Below are 20,245 nucleotides of genomic sequence, written 5' to 3' on the forward strand. Positions count from 1 at the left end.
CCCTCAATTAGGGCCAGAGTCCATGGTCTTTATCAGCAGATTCTACTGCCTCCTGCAGCCTTGTCATCATTTCTCTGTTGGCTGTGACATCTCGTTTATCCTCCTCCAGGCTGATGCCACGCAATGGCCAGATCTACCTTTCTAAAATACTGATCTGACCGTGTTACTTCCTGGCTTAAAACCCTGCAGTCACCACCCCCCCCCCCAAACCATTCGGACGCTGCTACAAATCACTAACCTGCTCTTGAAGACCCTTTGGGACCCGGGGTGCATTTCCTCCACATAGCAGGTCCGGCTCATGCTGTTCTTTCTGCCTGGCTTGCCCTCCTCCTGGCCCATTCTCCTCTGTCCATGGGTCACCTCGTGTAAAGCCTCTGTCCTTTGAGCTAGGCTAGGAGCTGCACCCCTCCCCACCCTACTTCTCCAGGCTTCTCCAGCCTCACCCAGCCACACTGTGTCACCCCAGCTCGCTTGCTTGTCTGTTTTTTTTCTGCAAGATTGTGAGCTCCTTAGAGCAGGGCCTGGATCTTTTGTTCCCCACTTGTCCTTTGAGGACCCATCACTGGGCTCACTGAATGAACTCGATGTCAGGAAAGTTGACCACCACATCCAAACACCGAGCCAACCTTGGTTGCCCACTGTGATATATTCACTTAAATAGAGAGTTTCAGGCAAAAAAAAAAATTATAGCAAAGCTTGGTTTCTGCACATGTGAGATGGACATAAGAATTCTGAGTTTAAAGTATTGTTTCAAAGACTATAAAGGGAGTAAGGCCTCACCTCTGGCAAAAGTTCAATAAAGACCCTGATGGTTAAGAATAGTTTTGAAGAATGGTTTGCAAAGGCTTTTGTCCAGACACTGAGAGATTTTTAAAATCCTGCCCTGCCACTCGGTCCAAAAGGGTGAGCTGTATACTCAGAGTGGGAATCACAATGTTCAGGGTGACCCAAGACCTTGATGACCTAATGCAAGGCTCCTGGTAAAAGGCCAGGCTGGAGCCTGAGCCCCAGAGAGGCAGCTGTGGTGTGAAAGCTTCTAGTCCAGACTGCTGGCTGTGAAACCCGGATTCACTAGTGACTCATTCTGTGATCTTGGGCCATTTATTTAACTGATTAGCACTATTGAACTCTAACTTGTAGAATATAGACTGAAACAGTACCCACTTTCTGGTATTATTATGAGATGTTAATGGATTCATGCATGTAAAGCACTTGGGGCCATCTCTGGTATTTACTGTCTGCTGAATCAGGTTAACTATGATGATGGTGATGGTGATGATGGTGACATTATGGTGATGCTGATGGTGATGATGACAGTGATGGTGATGATGGTAATGATTATATTGGGCCTCCGTCTTCCCATAAAGCTATATCTTGAGATCTTACTCTTCTTTAGCCATTTACATGGAGGAGGAAAGTTGAAGAGCAGAAACATTTTGGGCAGGAGCAGGACCTAGCTTAAAGTAGCAACATGGATGAGTGAAGGTTGAAAGAAGAAAGTGAGAGTTGTGAGTGGGCCTGCCCCAAGCAGGCAGCCTCTACCTGGATGTGCTTACCACTTGGCATCAGATTCCCAAGAGAGAAGGGAGAAAGATGGCGGGATCTGTAGAGCTGCCCTGCCTTTGCCCTCTTCCTAGTTACAGGCATTCATTCCTGCATTGCATCGGTGTCGCTGAGTTAAGCTAGATCCTGCGCCACCGTCTGCCACACTGCTTCTACTCTTCAAATTCTCTTGGCCATGTGATTGGCCAAAGGAAGGTAAGACCTCAGGTGGAGATTCAGAGATGGTGAAGGTGGGAAGAGGAGACAAGTTTGGTGGTTTGACCCCGTTGGCCCGTTCTACTTCATGAAGTAGGAAAGGAAGAGAGAGACAGAGGGGGACAGAGAGATCTCTTCCTGCCTTTTACAGTACAGTGACCCTGCCGGCATGTAATTCTGTGCTAGTCTTTGTTTCTGGTTCTCATCAATCAGGCAGGGAACTTCTACCTTGGTGTGGGAGGTTGGGACTCCAGATGTGTTTAGAAAACCCCACAGCCCCCTGGACAAAAGCAGTGTGATCTAATGCAGGGAGAACACAGACTTTGGAGTCAGGCAGGGCTGGCTTTGGTTTTTTGGCTACTACGCACTTTGATTACCTACTTAATCTTTTTCCATCTCCGTTTACCTGTCAATGGAATGGGGACAATACATCCACTACAAGATTGCTGAAGATTGTATGATGTAAAGCTGACACCTTATTAGTTTCCTGGGGCTGCTGTAACAAGTTATCGCAAACTGGGGAGCCTGGGACAACAGAATCTTACTCTGTCACAGTTCTGGAAGCTAGAAGTCTGGAGTTAAGGTGTCAGCCGAGCCGTGCTCTCTTTGATGGATGTGGAGAAGAATGCTTGCCTCTTCCTAGCTTCTGGTGACTCCTGGAAATCCTTCCTTGGTTGTAGCTACCTCACTCCAGTCTTTGCCTCCGTGGTCACATGACCCTCTCTGTGCGAGTCTGTCTTTATAAGGACACATTCATTAGATATAAGACCTACCCTAATCCAATATGAACTCATCTTAACTTGATTATTGTTTCCAAAGATCTTCTTTCCCAATACAGTCACATTTATAGCTACTGGGGGTTAAGACTTAAGCATATCCTTTTGGAAGACACAGTTAAACCCATTCCAGGCACCTAACCTAGGGACCGGCATGCTATTGGTGATCAGATATCAGCAATTCCCTGTATCTCTCCATTCTTCTTCCTAAAGCTGAAAAAATAAATAAATAAAATATAAGCATTTGCCTTCTGACACTAATCATTAGAGAAATGCAAATCAAAACCATGATGATTCCGCCTCATATCAGGCTGGCTACTATCAAAAAAGAAGGAGGAGGAGGAGAAGGAGGAGAAACAGTTTGGCTGTTCCCCCAGAAATTGAAGATAGAACTATTATATAATCCTATTATTCCACTTCTAGGTGTATTCCCCAAAGAATTAGAAGTAGGGTCTCAGAGAGATATCCATATACCCATGTTTATAGCAGCATATTCACAAAAGCCAAAAGATGGGAGCCACCCAAGTGTCCAATGATGAATGAATGGATAAACACAGTATGATATATACATAACAATGGAATTTTATTCAGCCTTAAGAAGGAAGGAAATCTGTTTCTTAAATCCCACATATGAGTGAAATCATGTATTTGTCTTTCTCTGATTTATTTCACTCAGCATAACACCCTCCAGTTCCATCCACGTTGTTGCAAATGGCAAGATTTCATTCTTTTTGATCGCCGAGGAATATTCCATTATGTATATGTGTGTGTGTATACACGTATATACATATATAATGTATAATGTATATACATATATGTACAGACACACACACACACACACACACCACACCTTCTTAATCCATTCATCAGTCAATGAACATTTGGGCTCTCTGCATAGGTTGGCTGCTGTCGATAGCACTGCTGAGGAGGTAGATACTGAGGTGCACGTGCCCCTTTGAATCAGCATTTTTGCACCCTTTGGATAAATTCCTAGCAGTAGTGCAATTGCTGGGTCATAAGGAAGTTCTTTTTTTTTTTTTTTTTTTTTTAATTTTTGAGGAACCTCCAGACTGTTTTCCAGAGTGGCTGCACCAGTTTGCATTCCCACCAGCAGGGCAAGAGGGTTCCCTTTTTCTGCATCCTTGCCAACACCTGTTATTCCCTGAGTTGTTAATTTTAGCCACTCTGACAGGTGTGAAGTGGAGAATGGAAGGAAAAATAAAATAAGACACAAACAGAGAGGGAGACAAACCATAAGAGACTCTTAAATGCAGAGAACAAACTGAGGGTTGCTGGAAGGGAGGTGGATAGGGGAATAGGCTGGATGGGTGATGGGCATTAAGGAAGGCACTTTTGGAGGTGAGCACTGGGTGTGCTCACTGGAAGTGATGAATCTCTAAATTCTGCTCCTGAAACCAATACTATTCTATATGTTAACTAACTTGAATTTAAATTAAAAGAAAAGAAAAGAAAAGAAAATTCTGAGACACACTGCAACGACATGGATGAACCATAAAGATCTAATGCTAAGTGAAGTACTCAGATTCACAGAGACAAGAGAGTAGACGGTGGGTGCCAGAGGCTGGAGGATGCAACGAGGGTGGTTTAATGGGGACAGAGTTTCAGTTCTGTAAGAGGAAAAAGTGCTGGGGACAGGTAGAGGTAATGATTTCAGACCAACGTGATTGTACACACTGTGATGTACGACTGGACTGGACTTAAAATTGGTTAAGATGGTAATTTTTAAAAAATGTTTATTCGTTTTTTGAGCAAGAGAGAGAGAGAGAAACAGAGCATGAGTGGGGGAGGGGCAGAGGGACAGGGAGACACAGAATCGGAAGCTGGCTCCGGGCTCCGAGCCATCAGCACAGAGCCCAACGCGGGGCTCCAGCTCACAAACGGCGAGATAGTGACCTGAACCAAAGTCAGAGGCTTTATCGACTGAGCCACCCAGACACCCCAAGATGATAAGTTTTATGTTATGTGTATTTTACTACAATTAAAAATATTATTAAAGGGGCGCCTGGGTGGCGCAGTCGGTTAAGCGTCCGACTTCAGCCAGGTCACGATCTCGCAGTCCGTGAGTTCGAGCCCCGCGTCAGGCTCTGGGCTGATGGCTCGGAGCCTGGAGCCTGTTTCCGATTCTGTGTCTCCCTCTCTCTCTGCCCCTCCCCCGTTCATGCTCTGTCTCTCTCTGTCCCAAAAATAAATAAAAAACGTTGGAAAAAAAAAATTAAAAAAAAATATATTATTAAAAAAAAACTTAATGGTTAAACATTCAGAATTCCAAGGGAAAAGGGAAAACTTTAAAATTCCTAGAAAGCCAGAAACAGATCCCTCTAAGAAGTCATCAGACACAGTTATGTCAGAAGACAGTGGGGCAGTACCATCAGTATTCTGAAGAGAAATGATTTTGGATCTTGAATGATAGATTCAGCCAAATTATAAATCAAATGAGGGCAAAGTAACAACATTTTAAGACATATGAAATAAAAAATGTTTTCTAAACAAATTTACTTGCAAACAAATAAAATACTGAGAATACTCCCATCACACTGAAAAAAAAAAGCATCCAAGAAAAAGGAAGAAATGGGATCCAAGAAGCATAGTTTTGCTTTAATCAATCATGTGTGACAACACAGAAAGCTGTAAATAGAGGACTCCAAATGACAGCAGCAACCCTGGAAAGTAACCAGTTCTGATCAGATCAGAATGCCAAAGCATTCAGGGAATGATGACTTTAAGAAAAAAAAAAAAAAATCCACTACTTGCAACAGATAATGTCATTAAGGAAATGGTATATAATAGGAAGAAAAAAGAAAGACAGTGAGAAACTCCAGGGAAAACAAAAAGCTACAGAGAAAGGACTGTTAGTCCAAAGTTAGTTAACAAACTAAAAATATGGCATGATTTTGAATAATCGGTAAAATGTAAGAAAAGGGATTGAATTAGAAATATATTGCTTTGAGGGGCAGATATTTAATAACATAGGATTTTTTTTTTACTTATTTCTTCAGTGAATAACATTTGTATAATCATAATAATAGTGTCTTAAAATTTTTTTTAGTTTTAGCTTTTATAATTAATCTATAAATGACAAAGAATTGTGATTGCAGAACAAAATATATATGTTTTAAACCTAATAAACTGTGAAAGAAAGAAGTGGGAAAGGCAAGGGGGGAGAGGCAAGTGTGAGACATTAACTTCATTATCTTTTTTTAGTAAGACAACAAGAAATCGTCTCTAAATGTTGTAAAAACTGAGGTTTAATTTTTTAATTTAAATTTACAAAGATAGCTAATTGAAAAACTAAACATAATCATTACAATTAGAAGGAAGGGCAGAGATATTTATAGGTCACAAACCCTACAAATTTGTAAGGTAAAAATTCATGAGCTAAATTCACATCTGTCAAAGAGGGAATAATGTGTTAATAATTATATAATATGGCATATATGTGTATATGTATGGTATATATACGTATTACACATAATATGTTACATACGTACCTATAATATGTTCATAATAATTCAGTTAATAGTATGTAATGCTGATGAGTCAAGAAATAGAGATATATGTATAAATTTTAGACTTCAAGTTTAAGTAACCATCTGGTTTACTAAGCCATAAAAACTAAAAACAGTATCTATTTAAGATATTTGCCTCTGGGGCCCCCTCAGTCGGTTAAGCGACCAACTTCGGCTCAGGTCATGATGTTGTGGTTCATGAGTTCGAACCCCACATTGGTCTACAAGCTTTTGGTACTGGAACCTGCTTGGGATTCTCTGTCTCTCCCTCTCTCTCTGCCCTTCCCTTGCTTGCATGCACTCACTCTCTCTGTCTCAAAATAAATAAACTAAAAAAAAAACAGATTTGTCTCTGAGAAGCTGGGTTAGAGTGGGTAGGGGAAGGCAGCAGGACATTTGCTTATCATTTTATACCCTTGACTTTTGTTAAGAACTCTTTTCTGTAGTAGATTTACATTACTGTGGTTTTTATTTTTTTATTTTACTTATTTGTTTTAAGTTTTTTAATGTTTATTTAATTTTGAGAGAGAGAGACAGAGCATGAGTGGGTGAGGGGCAGAGAGAGAGAGGGAAACAGAATTGGAAGCAGGATCCAGGCTCCGAGGTGTCAGCACAGAGCCAGACATGGGGCTCAAACTCACGAACTGCGGGATCATGACCGGAGCCAAACAGAGGCTCAACTGACTGAGCCATCCAGGCACCCTACGTTACTGTGCTTTTTAGAAGTAGTAAAATGGCTACAAGATTGCTCATTATATGGATTGAATAATTTATAGAGACTTAAAATATTTAACTGCTCTTTGTATTTTGCAACATTTAGGATACATTAGAATACTTTATATGATGCTCTGCAAAACAGTCTTATATAATACAGAGCTAAATTTTTGTGCGTATTTCTGGACCAAGCCAACCTTGTATATAAACTTTTATGCATAGTTTTGAATTCTTCCCTGAGGATAGAATCCTAGGTATTAAACTGCTGAGTTAAAGAACTGACTGTTTTAAAGCCTTCTTGTTATGGACACACACATTTTGTCCCTCTTATTTTTGAGTATAGACGTTTTGTTGAAAACACTCCAAGGGGTAAAAGTGTTATCAAAATGTGAGGCTCTTGGTCCAGGTCTGTTTTTGAGGTCACCTTTTTTTTTTAATTTTGTGAATTTTATTTATTTTTTTATTTTGCGAGAGAGAGCGGGAAGGGACAGAGAGAGAGAGGGGGAAGGAGAGAATCTGAAGTAGGTTCCGTGCTGTCAGTGCAGAGCCCAACACGGGGTGGAACCAATGAACCGTGAGCTCATGACCTGAGCTGAAACCAAGAGCTGGACATTTAACTGACAGAGCCACCCAGGTGCCCCTTGAGGTCACCTTCTGATAAAACGACTGATTAATGGCCACCGTACAGCTTCTCCATTATGGTACCAAAAGGAGTTGCCTTTGTCTACACAGCCCACAAAGGAAGACATGGCAAGATTCACTCGGGTTTGGTGAGCAAGTGTTAAGGCCGGATACTCTTCTAACGACTTCATTCAACTTCGTTCATATTCCTGTGTACTCCTCAGTATGACCGTTGGACGGCCACTGTCTCCATTAGACAAGGGACGGAACAGAGGCAAAGAGAGATGAACTGATCTGACCAATTCTACACAGCCAATAAGGCAGAACTGATGTCACACAGCCTGGTGGTCTGAATCCGGAGGCCAGGCTTCACCCTCTCTGCTGTTTACGGGCCCCCTTGCCTGTGAACAGGAGGTGGGAGGTGGACCTTGGTCAGACCCAGTCAGTGCCCACAGGGAGGGTACATCCCACAAACGGAGAAAGGACCCCCGCCGACAGCCTGGTACACGGTAAGCACCCGATAAGCAATCGGTGATCAAGTAGCACGATCAAGCCAAGCTTTGCACGAATCTCTACATTACTGTTGTCTTTGATCTCCCTGCGGTGACGTATTTTTATCCCCATTTCACAGACGAGAAAAGTGAGGCTGCCAGAGGTTAGGCCTAAGCCACTCATCCATGGCATCACGGCTCTTGTGACGGAGCTGGAATTTCAAGCCAGATCTGGAGGGCTAGAAATCCAGAGCTCTTCACTTTGTCCAGAGTGCCTTTGAGAGCATTCAAGGAGTTAATTCTTGTGAAACCCTGAACCTAGGGGTTCTCAACATGTGTTCCTCGGACAAACAGCACGGCAGCGGCCCCTGGGAGCTTGTTGGAAATGCGCCACTTGTGAGGCCCTGTCTCTGGGTCTAGGGGATCAGAAACTCAGGGTGGGATGCAGTTCTGATGCGTGCTTAAGTGTGAGTCAGCCCAGAGTTTGACCCCTTCGGAGTTCTTGTAAGATGCCAGCTGCTGCTGTTGTCTAGACCCTAAGGCAGAGGTGGAGGGAGGGGCTGATGGCGAGTGTCCGGAACTTACCAGCTCCTCTCAGTGGATAGATGCCAGCCGCCCGTGGCCCATCCCAGAGGCACGTTTGTCCCGGGCTCTCGCTGGCTGGAGCCCAGAGGACGCCACCGAGGAGAGAGGCGGCTGGGCGAGTTAAGCCCACGGGAGCTCTAAGGGCCACCTGTCAGGTTGTTGAATCGCCTGGCAGCTGGCTGCCCCTGCTGTGTCATGCTTCCCTGCCCTGTGTATCCTTCTGCTTGGCCCTGATGTCCAGAGTGGGCTGCGGGCTACCCCTCTGATGGGACGTGTTCCCAGCGAAGGGAGCAGGCGGTGTCGAGGGGGAGGGAAGGGCGCTACACGTTCTCCTCTGGTGTCTGCAGAAATCTGCCCCTAACTCAAAACAGTTCATGGATCCCCAGTGCCCTCTTAGGGTTGTTACATAAGGATTCGGGAATTTAACACTCTTGAGGCCTGTGAGGTGCCAGGCTCGGGGCGGATGGCCCTACTGTGTGCAAGCCACCATGCTCGGCCCCTTGCAGTATTTGTCCCGCTTGACGCTTAGAGATGCGCTGTCTAAGGAAACAGGCTCAGAGAGGTCCAGCGACGGGCTCAGGCAGCCCAGCCAGTGTGGACAGAGCTGGGTCCAAATCCAGGCTGGTCTCGCCGACTTCCTGCTTCTTCTGCTGTAACTCTTAGCTGTGACCCAACTGAAGGCTGTGAAGTGTGACCACTGACAAGCCCCCCCCCCCCCTCGTCCCCTAGGTTGTCCCAAACCATGGCCTTCATGCAGCAGGATTCTTCATAGCCTCCATCGCCTCCTTCGTGCTGACCTGGGCCACACTTTTCTTCACGGCTCGCTATCAGTGTTTGAAGGGAAGCCTGATCACCAGACATCAGGTGAGTCTCCACATGCATCTTGTTGCCGGAGGGTAGTCGGGTCGGCGGTAGATGTGAGGTTGATTGAAGTGTTCCCTCCAGTTCGATGGGTTGATTGATCCTCAACCCTGGATTGATGTCCGAATCCCCAGGGAAACGACAAAATGCTCGTGTCCAGCCTTGCCTGCAGAGACTGTGACTGGACCGTCCCAGGATGTGCCCCCGTCCTTAGTGACTTTTTTATTTTTATTTTTTTTTAATGCTTATTATTGAGAGACAGAGAGACACAGAGCGTGAGCAAGGGAGGGGTAGAGAGAGGGGGAGACACAGAATCGGAAGCAGGCTCCAGGCTCCAAGCTGTCAGCACAGAGCCCGTCGCGGGGCTCGAACCCACAAACCGCGAGATCATGACCTGAGCTGAAGTTGGTCACTTACCCAACTGGGCCACCCAGGCGCCCCCTTAGTGACTTCTAAAGCTCCCCAGATGATTCCAGCAAGTGGCCGGGGCTCAGAGCCACTGCGGCCTGACCGAATAAGCGAGCGCCTGCCTGTGCAGATAGCGCTGTGTTCCCGCCACACTAATTCGGGGCCTGGTCCACACTCCCTGCGGAAAAGTCTTTGGAGGCTCACTCCACCCTCAGGGGGAGGCCGGATCCTTCAGCCGTGGAGCTTCACCGTGCGTGGGCAGCTCTGGGGACAGTATGGAACTAGGCTCAGAGTCGTGCTGGCTGAGGAGGGACGGAGCTGGGGTATATATCACGCCCCGGTGGTCATCGGTCGAGGATATGGGGGCAAAGGCGCTGTTAGAAGGTGGGGGAGGAGGGACTGCCCTTCCCACTGAGAAGGTCCTTTGAGACCAGAAAAATGAAGCAGGGACTGCCTGCAAGTTACAGTTTTATTCAGGCTGACTTACAGGGAACGGGGCGCTCTGCGATCCGGGCCCTGCACGGCTGTTCTCACAAAGTCTGGACCTCAGCCCGCGGGTGTTACAGAGCGAGGGGACGTGCCAAGGGCTTTGTAGTGAGACCAGAGGGTCCGTACGTACCTCCCAGGGTCGACGTGCGCCTGATCGACAGCTCTCCTGGAATTAGATCTCATGGGGCCATCTGTGCATCAGGAGGCCGAGAGACTGTGTTATCTTTAACCAATTTACAGACAGCCAAAACAAGCCACCCCCTTCCAGCCTTCACGGGCATTTCTAAGGAATGTATATTAACCTCCAAGGGACCCGGAACACGTAGCCCCAAGAGAGGAGGGCCACAGATGGAGTCAGTATTGTCCACAGTCCTACAGGGGCCAGGACAAAGGGTGACGTTATTTCCTGGCATGAGCTCTGAAGGCCCGCAGAAGCCTTTAGGGGAAGCAGTGTAGATACTGGCTGGTGGGTCTTGGGCCAGTGGGTCTGAAGCGGCGAGGGGGTGTGGGTAGGAAGCAGGCGATCTCTGCTACAATCTCCATTGCCTCCTGTGGAGCCTGGAGCTTAAGAGGCCCTGAATCCACGTGTGAGGATATGAAGGAGCCCTCGGCCCATCAGTGGATGGACAGACGGGAAGGAAATCAGGGCGGCAATTTTTAGAGTGAGAGGAGCTCCGTGGAGCCTCCCCCGGAAGGCGCTGCTGGGAGTAAGCATCCGTTGGCAGCTTCTTGGTCCCTCCAGGGCCGTGGAGGGCTGGAGCTGCTGTGACCCAGTGTCCCCCAGGGGCCCAGCAACTTGAAAGGAACACAGCCATCTGTTCCCCTCACTTTATTTTTTTTAATTAAAAAAAATTTATTTATTTTTGACAGAGAGAGAGAGAGAGAGAGAGAGAGAGAGAGAGACAGAGCATGAGGGGGGAGGGGCAGAGAGAGAGGGAGACAGAATCCGAAGCAGGCTTCAGGCTCCGAGCCGTCAGCACAGAGCCGGACGTGGGGCTCGAACTCACAGACCGCAAGATCATGACCTGAGCTGAAGTTGGATGCTCAACGGACTGAGCCTCTTAGGCGCCCCTCCCCTCCCTTTATATTGAGGAAACTGAGGCCCATGAAGTTAAATACTTGCTTCAAGTGGCCCGGGGACCTGGCTCCTGGGAGCCGTGTCTGGAGGCTGGAGGTCGTGTCCCATTGTTCACTTTATGTCTGCTTCCTGGAGGAGAGGATGGCCATTTCAAAGTGAGATCGGCCCACAGTGTCCGTGGAGGCAAAAGTGAGGGGGAGAAAAAGCGTTCCTCTAATCAGACCTCCAGCTTCTCTCTCAAAGCCGTTATCAATCACAGAAGAACAAAACTTCCCAGCTGCTTTGATGAAGGAGCAGAAATCCTTTGCCGGAGATGAAAGGCTGATCATTACAACCGCAGAGAGGAAAGCAAAGTGTTGACTTAAGGTCTGAAGACCCTTGAAGTTCACAGGATGAACTCTTTTCACATCTTTCTTTATTTTTGGCAGCCTGAGGCAGCCGCTGAGACAGTGTGCAGTGAAAACAGTGCGATAAAACCGTCCTTCTGCCTTACGAGTTCGATCATCTTGGGACCAAATACCAACTCCTTGTACCTTAGGAGTTCGACCAACTTGGGACCAGATACCAACTCTGACTCTTCGTGAGCCGTGCGAACTCAGATAACATCATTTTACCCCTCTGAGCCGTGGTTTCTTATATGTGATGTGGGGACAACAGAACTTAACTGTGTCGTGATAGTTTCATGATAATACACCTACAAGGCACAGGGACAGGAATTCTTAAATATTAGCTATACTTATCACCCAGTTTTCAGGATTGATATTAAGGACACAACAGATACATCTATCCAGTCATGGCGTTGGGCTTAATTATCTCTGAGGTCATTTCCATCTGACAGTTCTGTATTCTGATTCGAAACCAGCCAGATGCATGGAATTGAAGTTCATCTGCCAACTGTAATTTTCCTCTGCGTGATGATGATGATGGTGATAGTGAAGGTGGTGATGATAGTGATATAGTGATGATGAGATGATGATGATGGGGATGCTGGTGATGATGATGGTGGTGGTGATCGTGATATGATGATGGTGATGGTAATGATGGTGAAATATTTTCATAGGTCTTTACAGGTTGCAAAGGCCTCTCCATCCATTGTTTTGTTCGTACACACGGGAACCCGGTGTGGGGCTACTGGAATTATGATCCCATTTCTTTGATGGGAAGATGGAGGCTCAGGCAAATGCAGTGTCTTGCCTGAATGTACCCTGTTCGCAAGTGGTGGGGCCAGCAAGGTCCTCCCGACTGCAGATGCCTGCCTTCCCTCGTGACTCTCAGCGCATGGCGTTCACAAGAGGGTTCACTCGGTTGTGTCTGAAATTCCCCTGTAGGTTCAGCATCATGAGAACAAGCTGGAGTACTCCCAGTTCACCTCGGCCAATGGTATCAATGAGGACCTTGCTCTCGATGACCAAATGATTGACATTCTGTCTTCAGAGGACCCCGGGAGCATGCTTCAAGCCTTGGAAGAGTAAGAATTCTCAATCACATTATACTGGCTTGGATGTGATGAATGCTTTAACTTCACTGGCCTCAGAGCAAACCCTGAGTACATTTCATTCATTCATTCATTCATTCATTCATTCTGTCATCTGTTACTCAGTTATCATAATGGAACTACTACTGTGCTTGGTATTTGGAAAAAGGGATGGATAAGACAGAGTTTGTGCTATAAGCTGCCTGATCTAACGGGGAAGACAGACACACAAACTCAAGTGACCATACAAGTTTGATGAACACCCTGCTAAAAGGAAAATCAAGGCTAGCTGAGCCGAGAAAAGGAAATAATGACCTCTGAGAGAGTCCCGGAAACGCTTCTCAGAGGAGGTGGTGTTTTAACTTATTCTTGAAGCATGGATATAAGCTTTCCAAGCGCATTATGAGAAGAAAGACTTTTCAGGCAGAGGGAAGAAGGGGCCGATGAAAGGTTGAGCAGGATGCATCTGGTGAACGCAGTAGCTGGGTACGACTGACGGCTAGATTGGGGTATCGAGTACAGCAAGATAGGGGAAGAGGCAGCTGGAGAGAGAGGCCAGGCCAGGCGACGTGTTTGCCGAACTGAATTCGATTCTTGTTGTTTATTAGCACGTGCTTAGAATGGACCACCTGTGCACAGTAGAACGTGGAGCCGGACACGGTTCTGAAAACTTTGCAAATACCAACTCATAATCCTTCTAGCAACCCAACCGAGCAGGGATTATTGTTCTTACCAGGGATGAGGGTTTGAGAGTCTCGGGAGCTTGCCCCAGGGCGCACACTCAGGAATGAGAGAGCCAGGTTCAGGGCCAGGCTGCCTGGCTCCGGGGTGCATGCCTCTAACCAGGATGCTGTTGCACGGCCCACGGTTTCTCCTGGCCGGCACAGGGGCCACGGTCTACAAGGTGACTCACTCGGTTCATCAACTTGGCCTTTCCTCGTTTCCTTTTGGCAAATATTTACAGAAAGCTTCTTTCCGTGTTGCCTGTCTCGGCGTCCAGTTGTCTTCCAAAATTCTGTTTCGTCTTTTACTTCTTCAAGTGTATGAAGCATAATTATTTTAAAGTCTCTGAAGCTTTATTACCATTACCATGTTCTTGTGCCTGTTGTCTTCTGTTCCCCTTAGTTTGTGATCAAATTTCCTCTTCTCCTCGGATGCCTGGGTAGTTTTGATCATGTGCCAGTGTGTGTGAAAATTTGTGAAGACATTGGAGGACTGACTAGGCGGAGGTTACCACCTTCTAGGCGATGAGGGGCGTCATTCTGGATGACCCCCCATACAGAGACTGAGACCACGCAAGGCAGGGCTTCTGGTCCTCCAAGGTCTGGTCTGTTTCTGGCATATCTTTACTTCTGAGGCATCTGTACCAACCGAAGGGTACAGGCTGACCTCTCCTTGGAGTCTCTGGACTTGAGTTTCTACCTCCCCGGTTCTGCAGGTCTGTTGAGAACTCTGCAGAGTTTATCAGCCCTTGGGGCTGCCTCTCCTGGTACTTAGACGCCCTGGGGAACAGAGTGGCCCCAGATGCGGGGCTCCCCTCTCTGAGTTTCTTTGTTCTGCTAGGTCTTGACCTCATCTTTTACTTCTCCTTGTTGGTTCTCAGATGGTCTCAGAGTGATTTGGTTTTTGCCCAGCTTTTCTTTTGATGGGATAGTTTGTCCAAATTACCTGGACCACGAACAGAACCCATCTTTGTGTAAACCCCACTCCAGGCGAGGAGTAGACACAGTCCCGGCCACAGAGGCAGCCTGTGAGAGAGATGGACAGGGAAACAGGCAAGGCCCAAAATAGCACAGAGCAGTAGCACCCTTGACTGGTCCCCAGAGTTAGATCAGGGTTTAAGTCTGGGCTGTGCCACCAGGCGCCCTTGGTTCAGTTACGTAAGTGAAGTCTCAGGGTGAGAGGGGCTAGGTCTTGTAGGGTTCTGGATGTCAGGGAACGGCCTTTTAATTTTAATATGGGCAGATCTGTACGTTCAAAGGCCACTCCGGATACAAATGGACAGTGGCTTAGAAGTCCAGGGAGATTGTTGGAGATGTCGATGTGTGACTTGGGGCGGAGCTTGGGATTAGCCGGAGGAGCCTACAGAACTTGGCAACTGATTGCCGTGTGGCTGTGAAGGCATGCGCCGGGGGCGTAGTTTGGACACTGAAGGGCAGGGGACAATTCAGGATGCCTCCCTGGGATGCCGTGTTGGACTGATGGTTATTAGCAACAGAACCCGTGGGAACCTCCCCAGGCTGGATTCCATTTATGACACACTTCTTCTGATTGTACATTCGGGATGCAAAGCTCCACCCGCTCGTTTCCCACTGGGGAGTGATTTCTATCGATTGGAGTCATCACCATGCCGATTAGCTATAATATCTTCTATTTGTGCATAATACCCCATATTCGGGAAGCATTTAAAAATGCAAGGTCTCGGGACGCCTGGGTGGCTCAGTCGGTTAAGCGGCCGACTTTGGCTCAGGTCATGATCTCGCGGTCCGTGAGTTCGAGCCCTGTGTCAGGCTCTGTGCTGACAGCTCAGAGCCTGGAGCCTGTTTCAGATTCTGTGTCTCCCTCTCTCTCTGACCCTCCCCTGTTCATGCTCTGTCTCTCCCTGTCTTAAAAATGCAAGGTCTCTTTTCCACATGTTGGTTTGGTTCCCATGCTAATGCTTTTTGGTAGGGCATCTTATTTTTGGCGTTTGCTAGCTGAAGAGTCCGATGCTCATCTAGGCAGAGAGGTTTATCCACAGCCACAAATCTAGTAAGTGAGTCTCCTCTGTTTGATCTCGGCCACGTTGTGTTCCACAAATACTCTCTGAGCCCGAGTTTCCTCATCTCTTAACTGGGAGAAACCAGGAACACCGTGGGAGACTGTACAGCTTAATGATATGAAAGAGACTTAACGGCAGAGTCCTCACCGCGGCGTTCCCTCCGAGCCGGGGTCTCACCTGCAGGGACGTGAGCAGATGGAAAAGAGAAGCGTTCAAGACGGGCAGCCCTTCTCTGAGTCTTTCTCAAGAGCCGTGCAAACAGCAACTGAGCAGCTCCGGTGCTGTCTCCCTGGAGCCTGGAAACTGAGTCCCGTGGCAGGAGACGGACCCAAGATACCTCCGGAAACAGAGAGCACGGTCTGTGCTTCCTTAGGAGCGACCGGTCACTGGTCTGAGAAAAGAGCTCTCCTGTGTCTGACTCGTGGCATTTTGTGAGCTGAGGGAGGTTCCGAGCCCAGGGGGACTTCCGTCCTGCCTGAGGGGAGCCCCTTCCCAGCTCAGCGCCCTCGTGCACTGTTGGGCCTTCAGCCACGGAAGTGCAGGACTGTCCTTGCACAGAGCTGGGCCTTGTTCACCCATTTCTGGGTCCAGGGTCGTGCCGCTCGGCTCACTGAACTTTTGGGCAGCCATTCAGGCGTGATCTTTCGTTTTAGCTTAAGTCCCTAATCAGAACACCAAGGGAAGCACGTTAAAGTTTGTCACACTACTCAAGAGGGAGGAGGGAGGATTGGATGGGCAGCGGGGCGAAAGGTGGGTGGCTTACTGGCAAAGATTTGTGAATGTCCCATTACATTACATGGTAGGAGCAGGTGCATCACCAAAGTATTTCCTGGCTTTTTGTCCGTTTTCTTCCAAAACATGAAAACGCAAAGTAGAGTGAAAGGATTTAGTTTGTGTGATCAGCACCTGGATATTTAATTTGCAAGTAGGTGGTAGTCCACCACCTCCGGCTGGAGGAAGTAGGGCTGTGATTAGCATATATGTGTGTATTAATACATATATAATAGCGTATGTGATAGTAACTTACAATAGTAACAGCGTATAATGTAAATAGTATCAGGACTAGATGGGAAGGCATTAATCACTCTTTGTTGTTGGCTCCAGAAGTGCTTGGGGCACCTGGGTGGCTCGGTCGGTTAACACCTGACTTCGGCTCAGGTCACGGTCTCACGATTCGTGAGTTCGAGCCCCGCGTCGGGCTCCGTGCGGACAGCTCGGAGCCTGGAGCCTGCTTCAGATTCTGTGTCTCCCTCTCTCTCTGCCCCTCCCCTTGTGCTCTGTCTCTCTCTGTCTCTCAAAAATAAATAAACATTAAAATTAAAGAGAAGAAAAGAAGCGATGGCGTGTAGGGAGCACCGTCTTCCTCGATCCCCGCGTTCTGTGAAATCAACAACAGCCACTGCAACGTGCTGGTCCTGGTGTGTGAAATGCCATGAGGATTGAGGTTACCGAGACTGTATTCCTGTAAGTCACCTAGGAGCTCCAGAATTTTAGATTTATTTCTCCTTGGAAGCCGGTCTTGTTTGGCCTGAAGAGTGTTTGACACTGATGTTCAAGCCTGACCTGAGAGTGCGTAGCCTGCGAACTGCCTTTGTCTCTCGCTCCCCTCCCCCACCCCACCCGCCATCCCGACATTCAGTATTTATTGAACACCAGTTCTGTTTCAGGCTCCGTGGTTGCATGCTCATTTTAGGGTCTTGGCGATTTTTTTATTTTTTTATTTTTGATCACCGCGTTGTCAGTTACTTTTAATCTTTCCATCTTGACTTCTAGTCAGGCTTAGGAGCTCCCAGAAAGAAAATGTCACTCAGAATGTCAGGGGCTTAGTATGCATGGAAATCTGTGATTGTCTCCCCACTAAAAATAGCTTTTTTTCCCCAGCAAATAATTTATCGCATTTGTAATTCTTATGTGAAGTTTAGCTGGGCTTCTAAATATGCCATGAGGTGACTTGATTGCCACCTCTTCTAAGACCCATCAGAGCCCTAACCTTGCTGTCTTTTGCTGGTTTATTTTTGACAAAGAGCATTCCCTTGGTTGGCGTGGCGTATCTTTTACATCATTAATTCGTAGGCTGCCTCTCGCAGAGAGGATCTGAGGGACAGGTCTCTCCTTTGGTTTCTATCAGGTTCCTGGACAGTTGTCGTAATAGATACAGCTCAGCCCCGGACCTGCAGAGACGAGAGGAAAGAGGAACCAGGCAACCACCGGCTGCTCCCGAAAGCTTCTAGAAGCGTGGAGAGCCCACAGTGTCTTAGCACCGGCCCTGCTCTGGCCCTGACCTCTGCCAAGCATCTCTGGCCCATGTTCTTAGGTCATTCTCACCGCGGCTCCTGAAAGGAAGCTGGTGTTCAAAAAAGGTTTATTGGTTTTGCCTAAAGGTCGCACGAGTGATAACGGGTTTGTGCTTTCCGATCCGCTGTTCTATTGACAAAACACAGCTTTTGAAGAAGATGGTGCGTAGATTTTTCCAGAGAGGCAAAGGAAAATAAGAGAAGAAAGTCCAGGGCTGTGTCTCTTTCCAGTTACTCAAAGGAAGCTCATTGCTGATTTCTGATGTTAGCACCGCCTTCTAAGCTGTCTCAACATGATGGTTTGTACCAAGTAGGTGTTCAGGGAGTATGCGTTGAGGTGAGGCTTTTCAACCTATGTCTTTGTGATTTTCACCGGCCATATGGTGTGTGTGTGTGTGTGTGTGTGTGTGTGTGTGTGTGTTTTTACAATGGCGCCCTATTTATTCTGTATTGACACTCTACAGAGATGTGGTTTTGTTCCTTATGTCTGGAACTCAGGGAAATGAAGCGACTCACCCGAGTTTCCTTAATTCATTTGTTCTTTCATTTGGGTTGCTTGCTCGTGGGTGCGATACATTTTTGAAACGTGGGAGGCCCTGGCCCGACGCTGGCAAAGTGTCCTGGTGTGGGTCCCCGTGGGACTCACGCAAGCGGGATACAGACGCGCGCACGGATAACCGCGCAATTCCACGGCGTGGTGGGGACTATGAAGGAGCAAGGCGCTCTGTTAAAGAACGGCGGGGGCTCACTCTCGCCTGGGGCTCCGGGAGGCCCCTATAGAGCAGGGTCAGGGAGCTGAGACCTGAGTAATGGGCACCCGGTGGGGGCCACATGGACGGAGCTTAGGAAGGGATGTGGGCACTTGAGGGTCTAGGAGGGGATGAGGCCGGTGTAGCAGAGGCACGCGGAGGTGGGCTGGAGGGTGGGCTGGAGGTGGGGTGCCTGGAGCAGCCTCCATTATTCACCCTAAAATTCCTGTGTTCTTGGGGCGCCCGGGCGGCTCAGTCAGTTAAGAGTCTGGATCTTGACTTCGTCTCAGGTCGTGATCTCACGGTTTGTGAGTTCAAGCCCCTCATCGGGCTCTGCGCGGACAGCAGGGAGCCTGCTTGGGATTCTCTCTCTCTCCCTCTCTCCCTGCCCCTCCCCTGCTTGCACACACACTGTCTCTCACTGTCTCTCAAAATAGATAAAAAAACATTAAAAAAAAAAAAAAACCAACCCTGTTTTCTTTACAACATTCGCGGCTGCCAGAAGCCACCTTGCTTGTCTTTTCTTTCTTTTTTTTTTAATGTCGGCTCTGCTTTGGCAACTGGGCAGTAAGGTCACAAAGGCAGGGACTTTCTGTCGTGTTCGCAGATGTGGCCCCGGTGCCTCAAACGCGGCCTGGCGCACAGTAGGTGCTTGTGGGGTGATGGCACACGACAGTGATAGGCTTGATGGAGAGTCACCGGCAGATAAATTAGAGGCTGTGTGGTTAACTTGACAGCAAAGACTGGGGGGGAAGGATGGCACCACTCAAACCAGCAGTTAGCACAGCACGTTCCCAAAGGTGACGTGTCCTCACGGGCTGCCCAGAGTTGCCCCGCGGGCGTCGGGCTGTGACGGGGACACCCTGGCAGAGTGACGTTCATTCGGCGGCCACCAGTTCCCGTGGGCGTCGTCCGAATGGGCTGTGCGCGGGTCCGTCACTCGGGGCCAGCTTCCCAGGAGGACCCCCAGGGCGTAGGTGTGTGGGACGTCCCTCCCGCAGGCTCCACGCGGGTCTGTGGAATCAGGGGACGCACGAGGGAGGACGAGCTGCACCTGCTGGTGGCTTCGCGGTGGGGTTTGTGGCAGCTGTGAGCTGAGCCCCGGGCAGAACGTGACACAGCTTCCTAAGACCAGGAAAGAGGGAGGATTGAGCTTTGAGGAAAGATCCAGAGGCGCTGCTGGGCTTGGCCAGGTGAAGACGCCTCTCAAGACTCTGGGTGGGTGTGTCAGGAGGAACCAGATGCTGGGTCTGTTCAGATGTGACTTTGAGTTCGGGGCCGGACGTGGCTGGACGGAGACTGAGGAAGGAGCCCCCGGAGAGCCGCATCGAGGGGAGGGGAGCAGGACGGCGCCCGCGGGAACTGCAGCATTTACACGATCGGGAAAGTCACAGGACACCCGGGGAGTGAGGGCAGGAAGGCAGAGAACAGGGGTCCCAGAAGAAGGGGTGGCCATCCGTGTCCGATATTTCCTGGAGTTCTATCAAGTGAAGACTTGGAAAGGTTTTGGTTTTACCTCCAGGACATGCTGAGGACCAGAGCAGGGTTGGGGAGCACGGGGCGAGTAGCATGGCCTCAGTAAACCCCTGTGAGTCCTCCATTATGTGTTGCTGTGCAGGGGGCAGAGGTGGGGAGCTTTGCCGTGCAGGGGGACAGAAG

General features: G+C 48.4%; 1 protein-coding gene across 2 annotated transcripts in view; it reads left to right on the forward strand.

Moving 5' to 3' along the window:
* Positions 1-20,245, forward strand: part of EVC2 (EvC ciliary complex subunit 2) — a 135,292-nt gene that overhangs the window by 34,761 nt on the left and 80,286 nt on the right. For both annotated transcript variants that reach the window (XM_049630286.1, XM_049630287.1), the window contains 2 exons: positions 9,202-9,336; positions 12,637-12,776. In XM_049630286.1, the coding sequence (XP_049486243.1) occupies positions 9,202-9,336; positions 12,637-12,776 (275 nt within the window). The remainder of the gene's footprint in view (positions 1-9,201; positions 9,337-12,636; positions 12,777-20,245) is intronic.

Source organism: Panthera uncia, chromosome B1 (genome assembly GCF_023721935.1).
Source record: "Panthera uncia isolate 11264 chromosome B1, Puncia_PCG_1.0, whole genome shotgun sequence".
Lineage (NCBI taxonomy): Eukaryota > Metazoa > Chordata > Mammalia > Carnivora > Felidae > Panthera > Panthera uncia.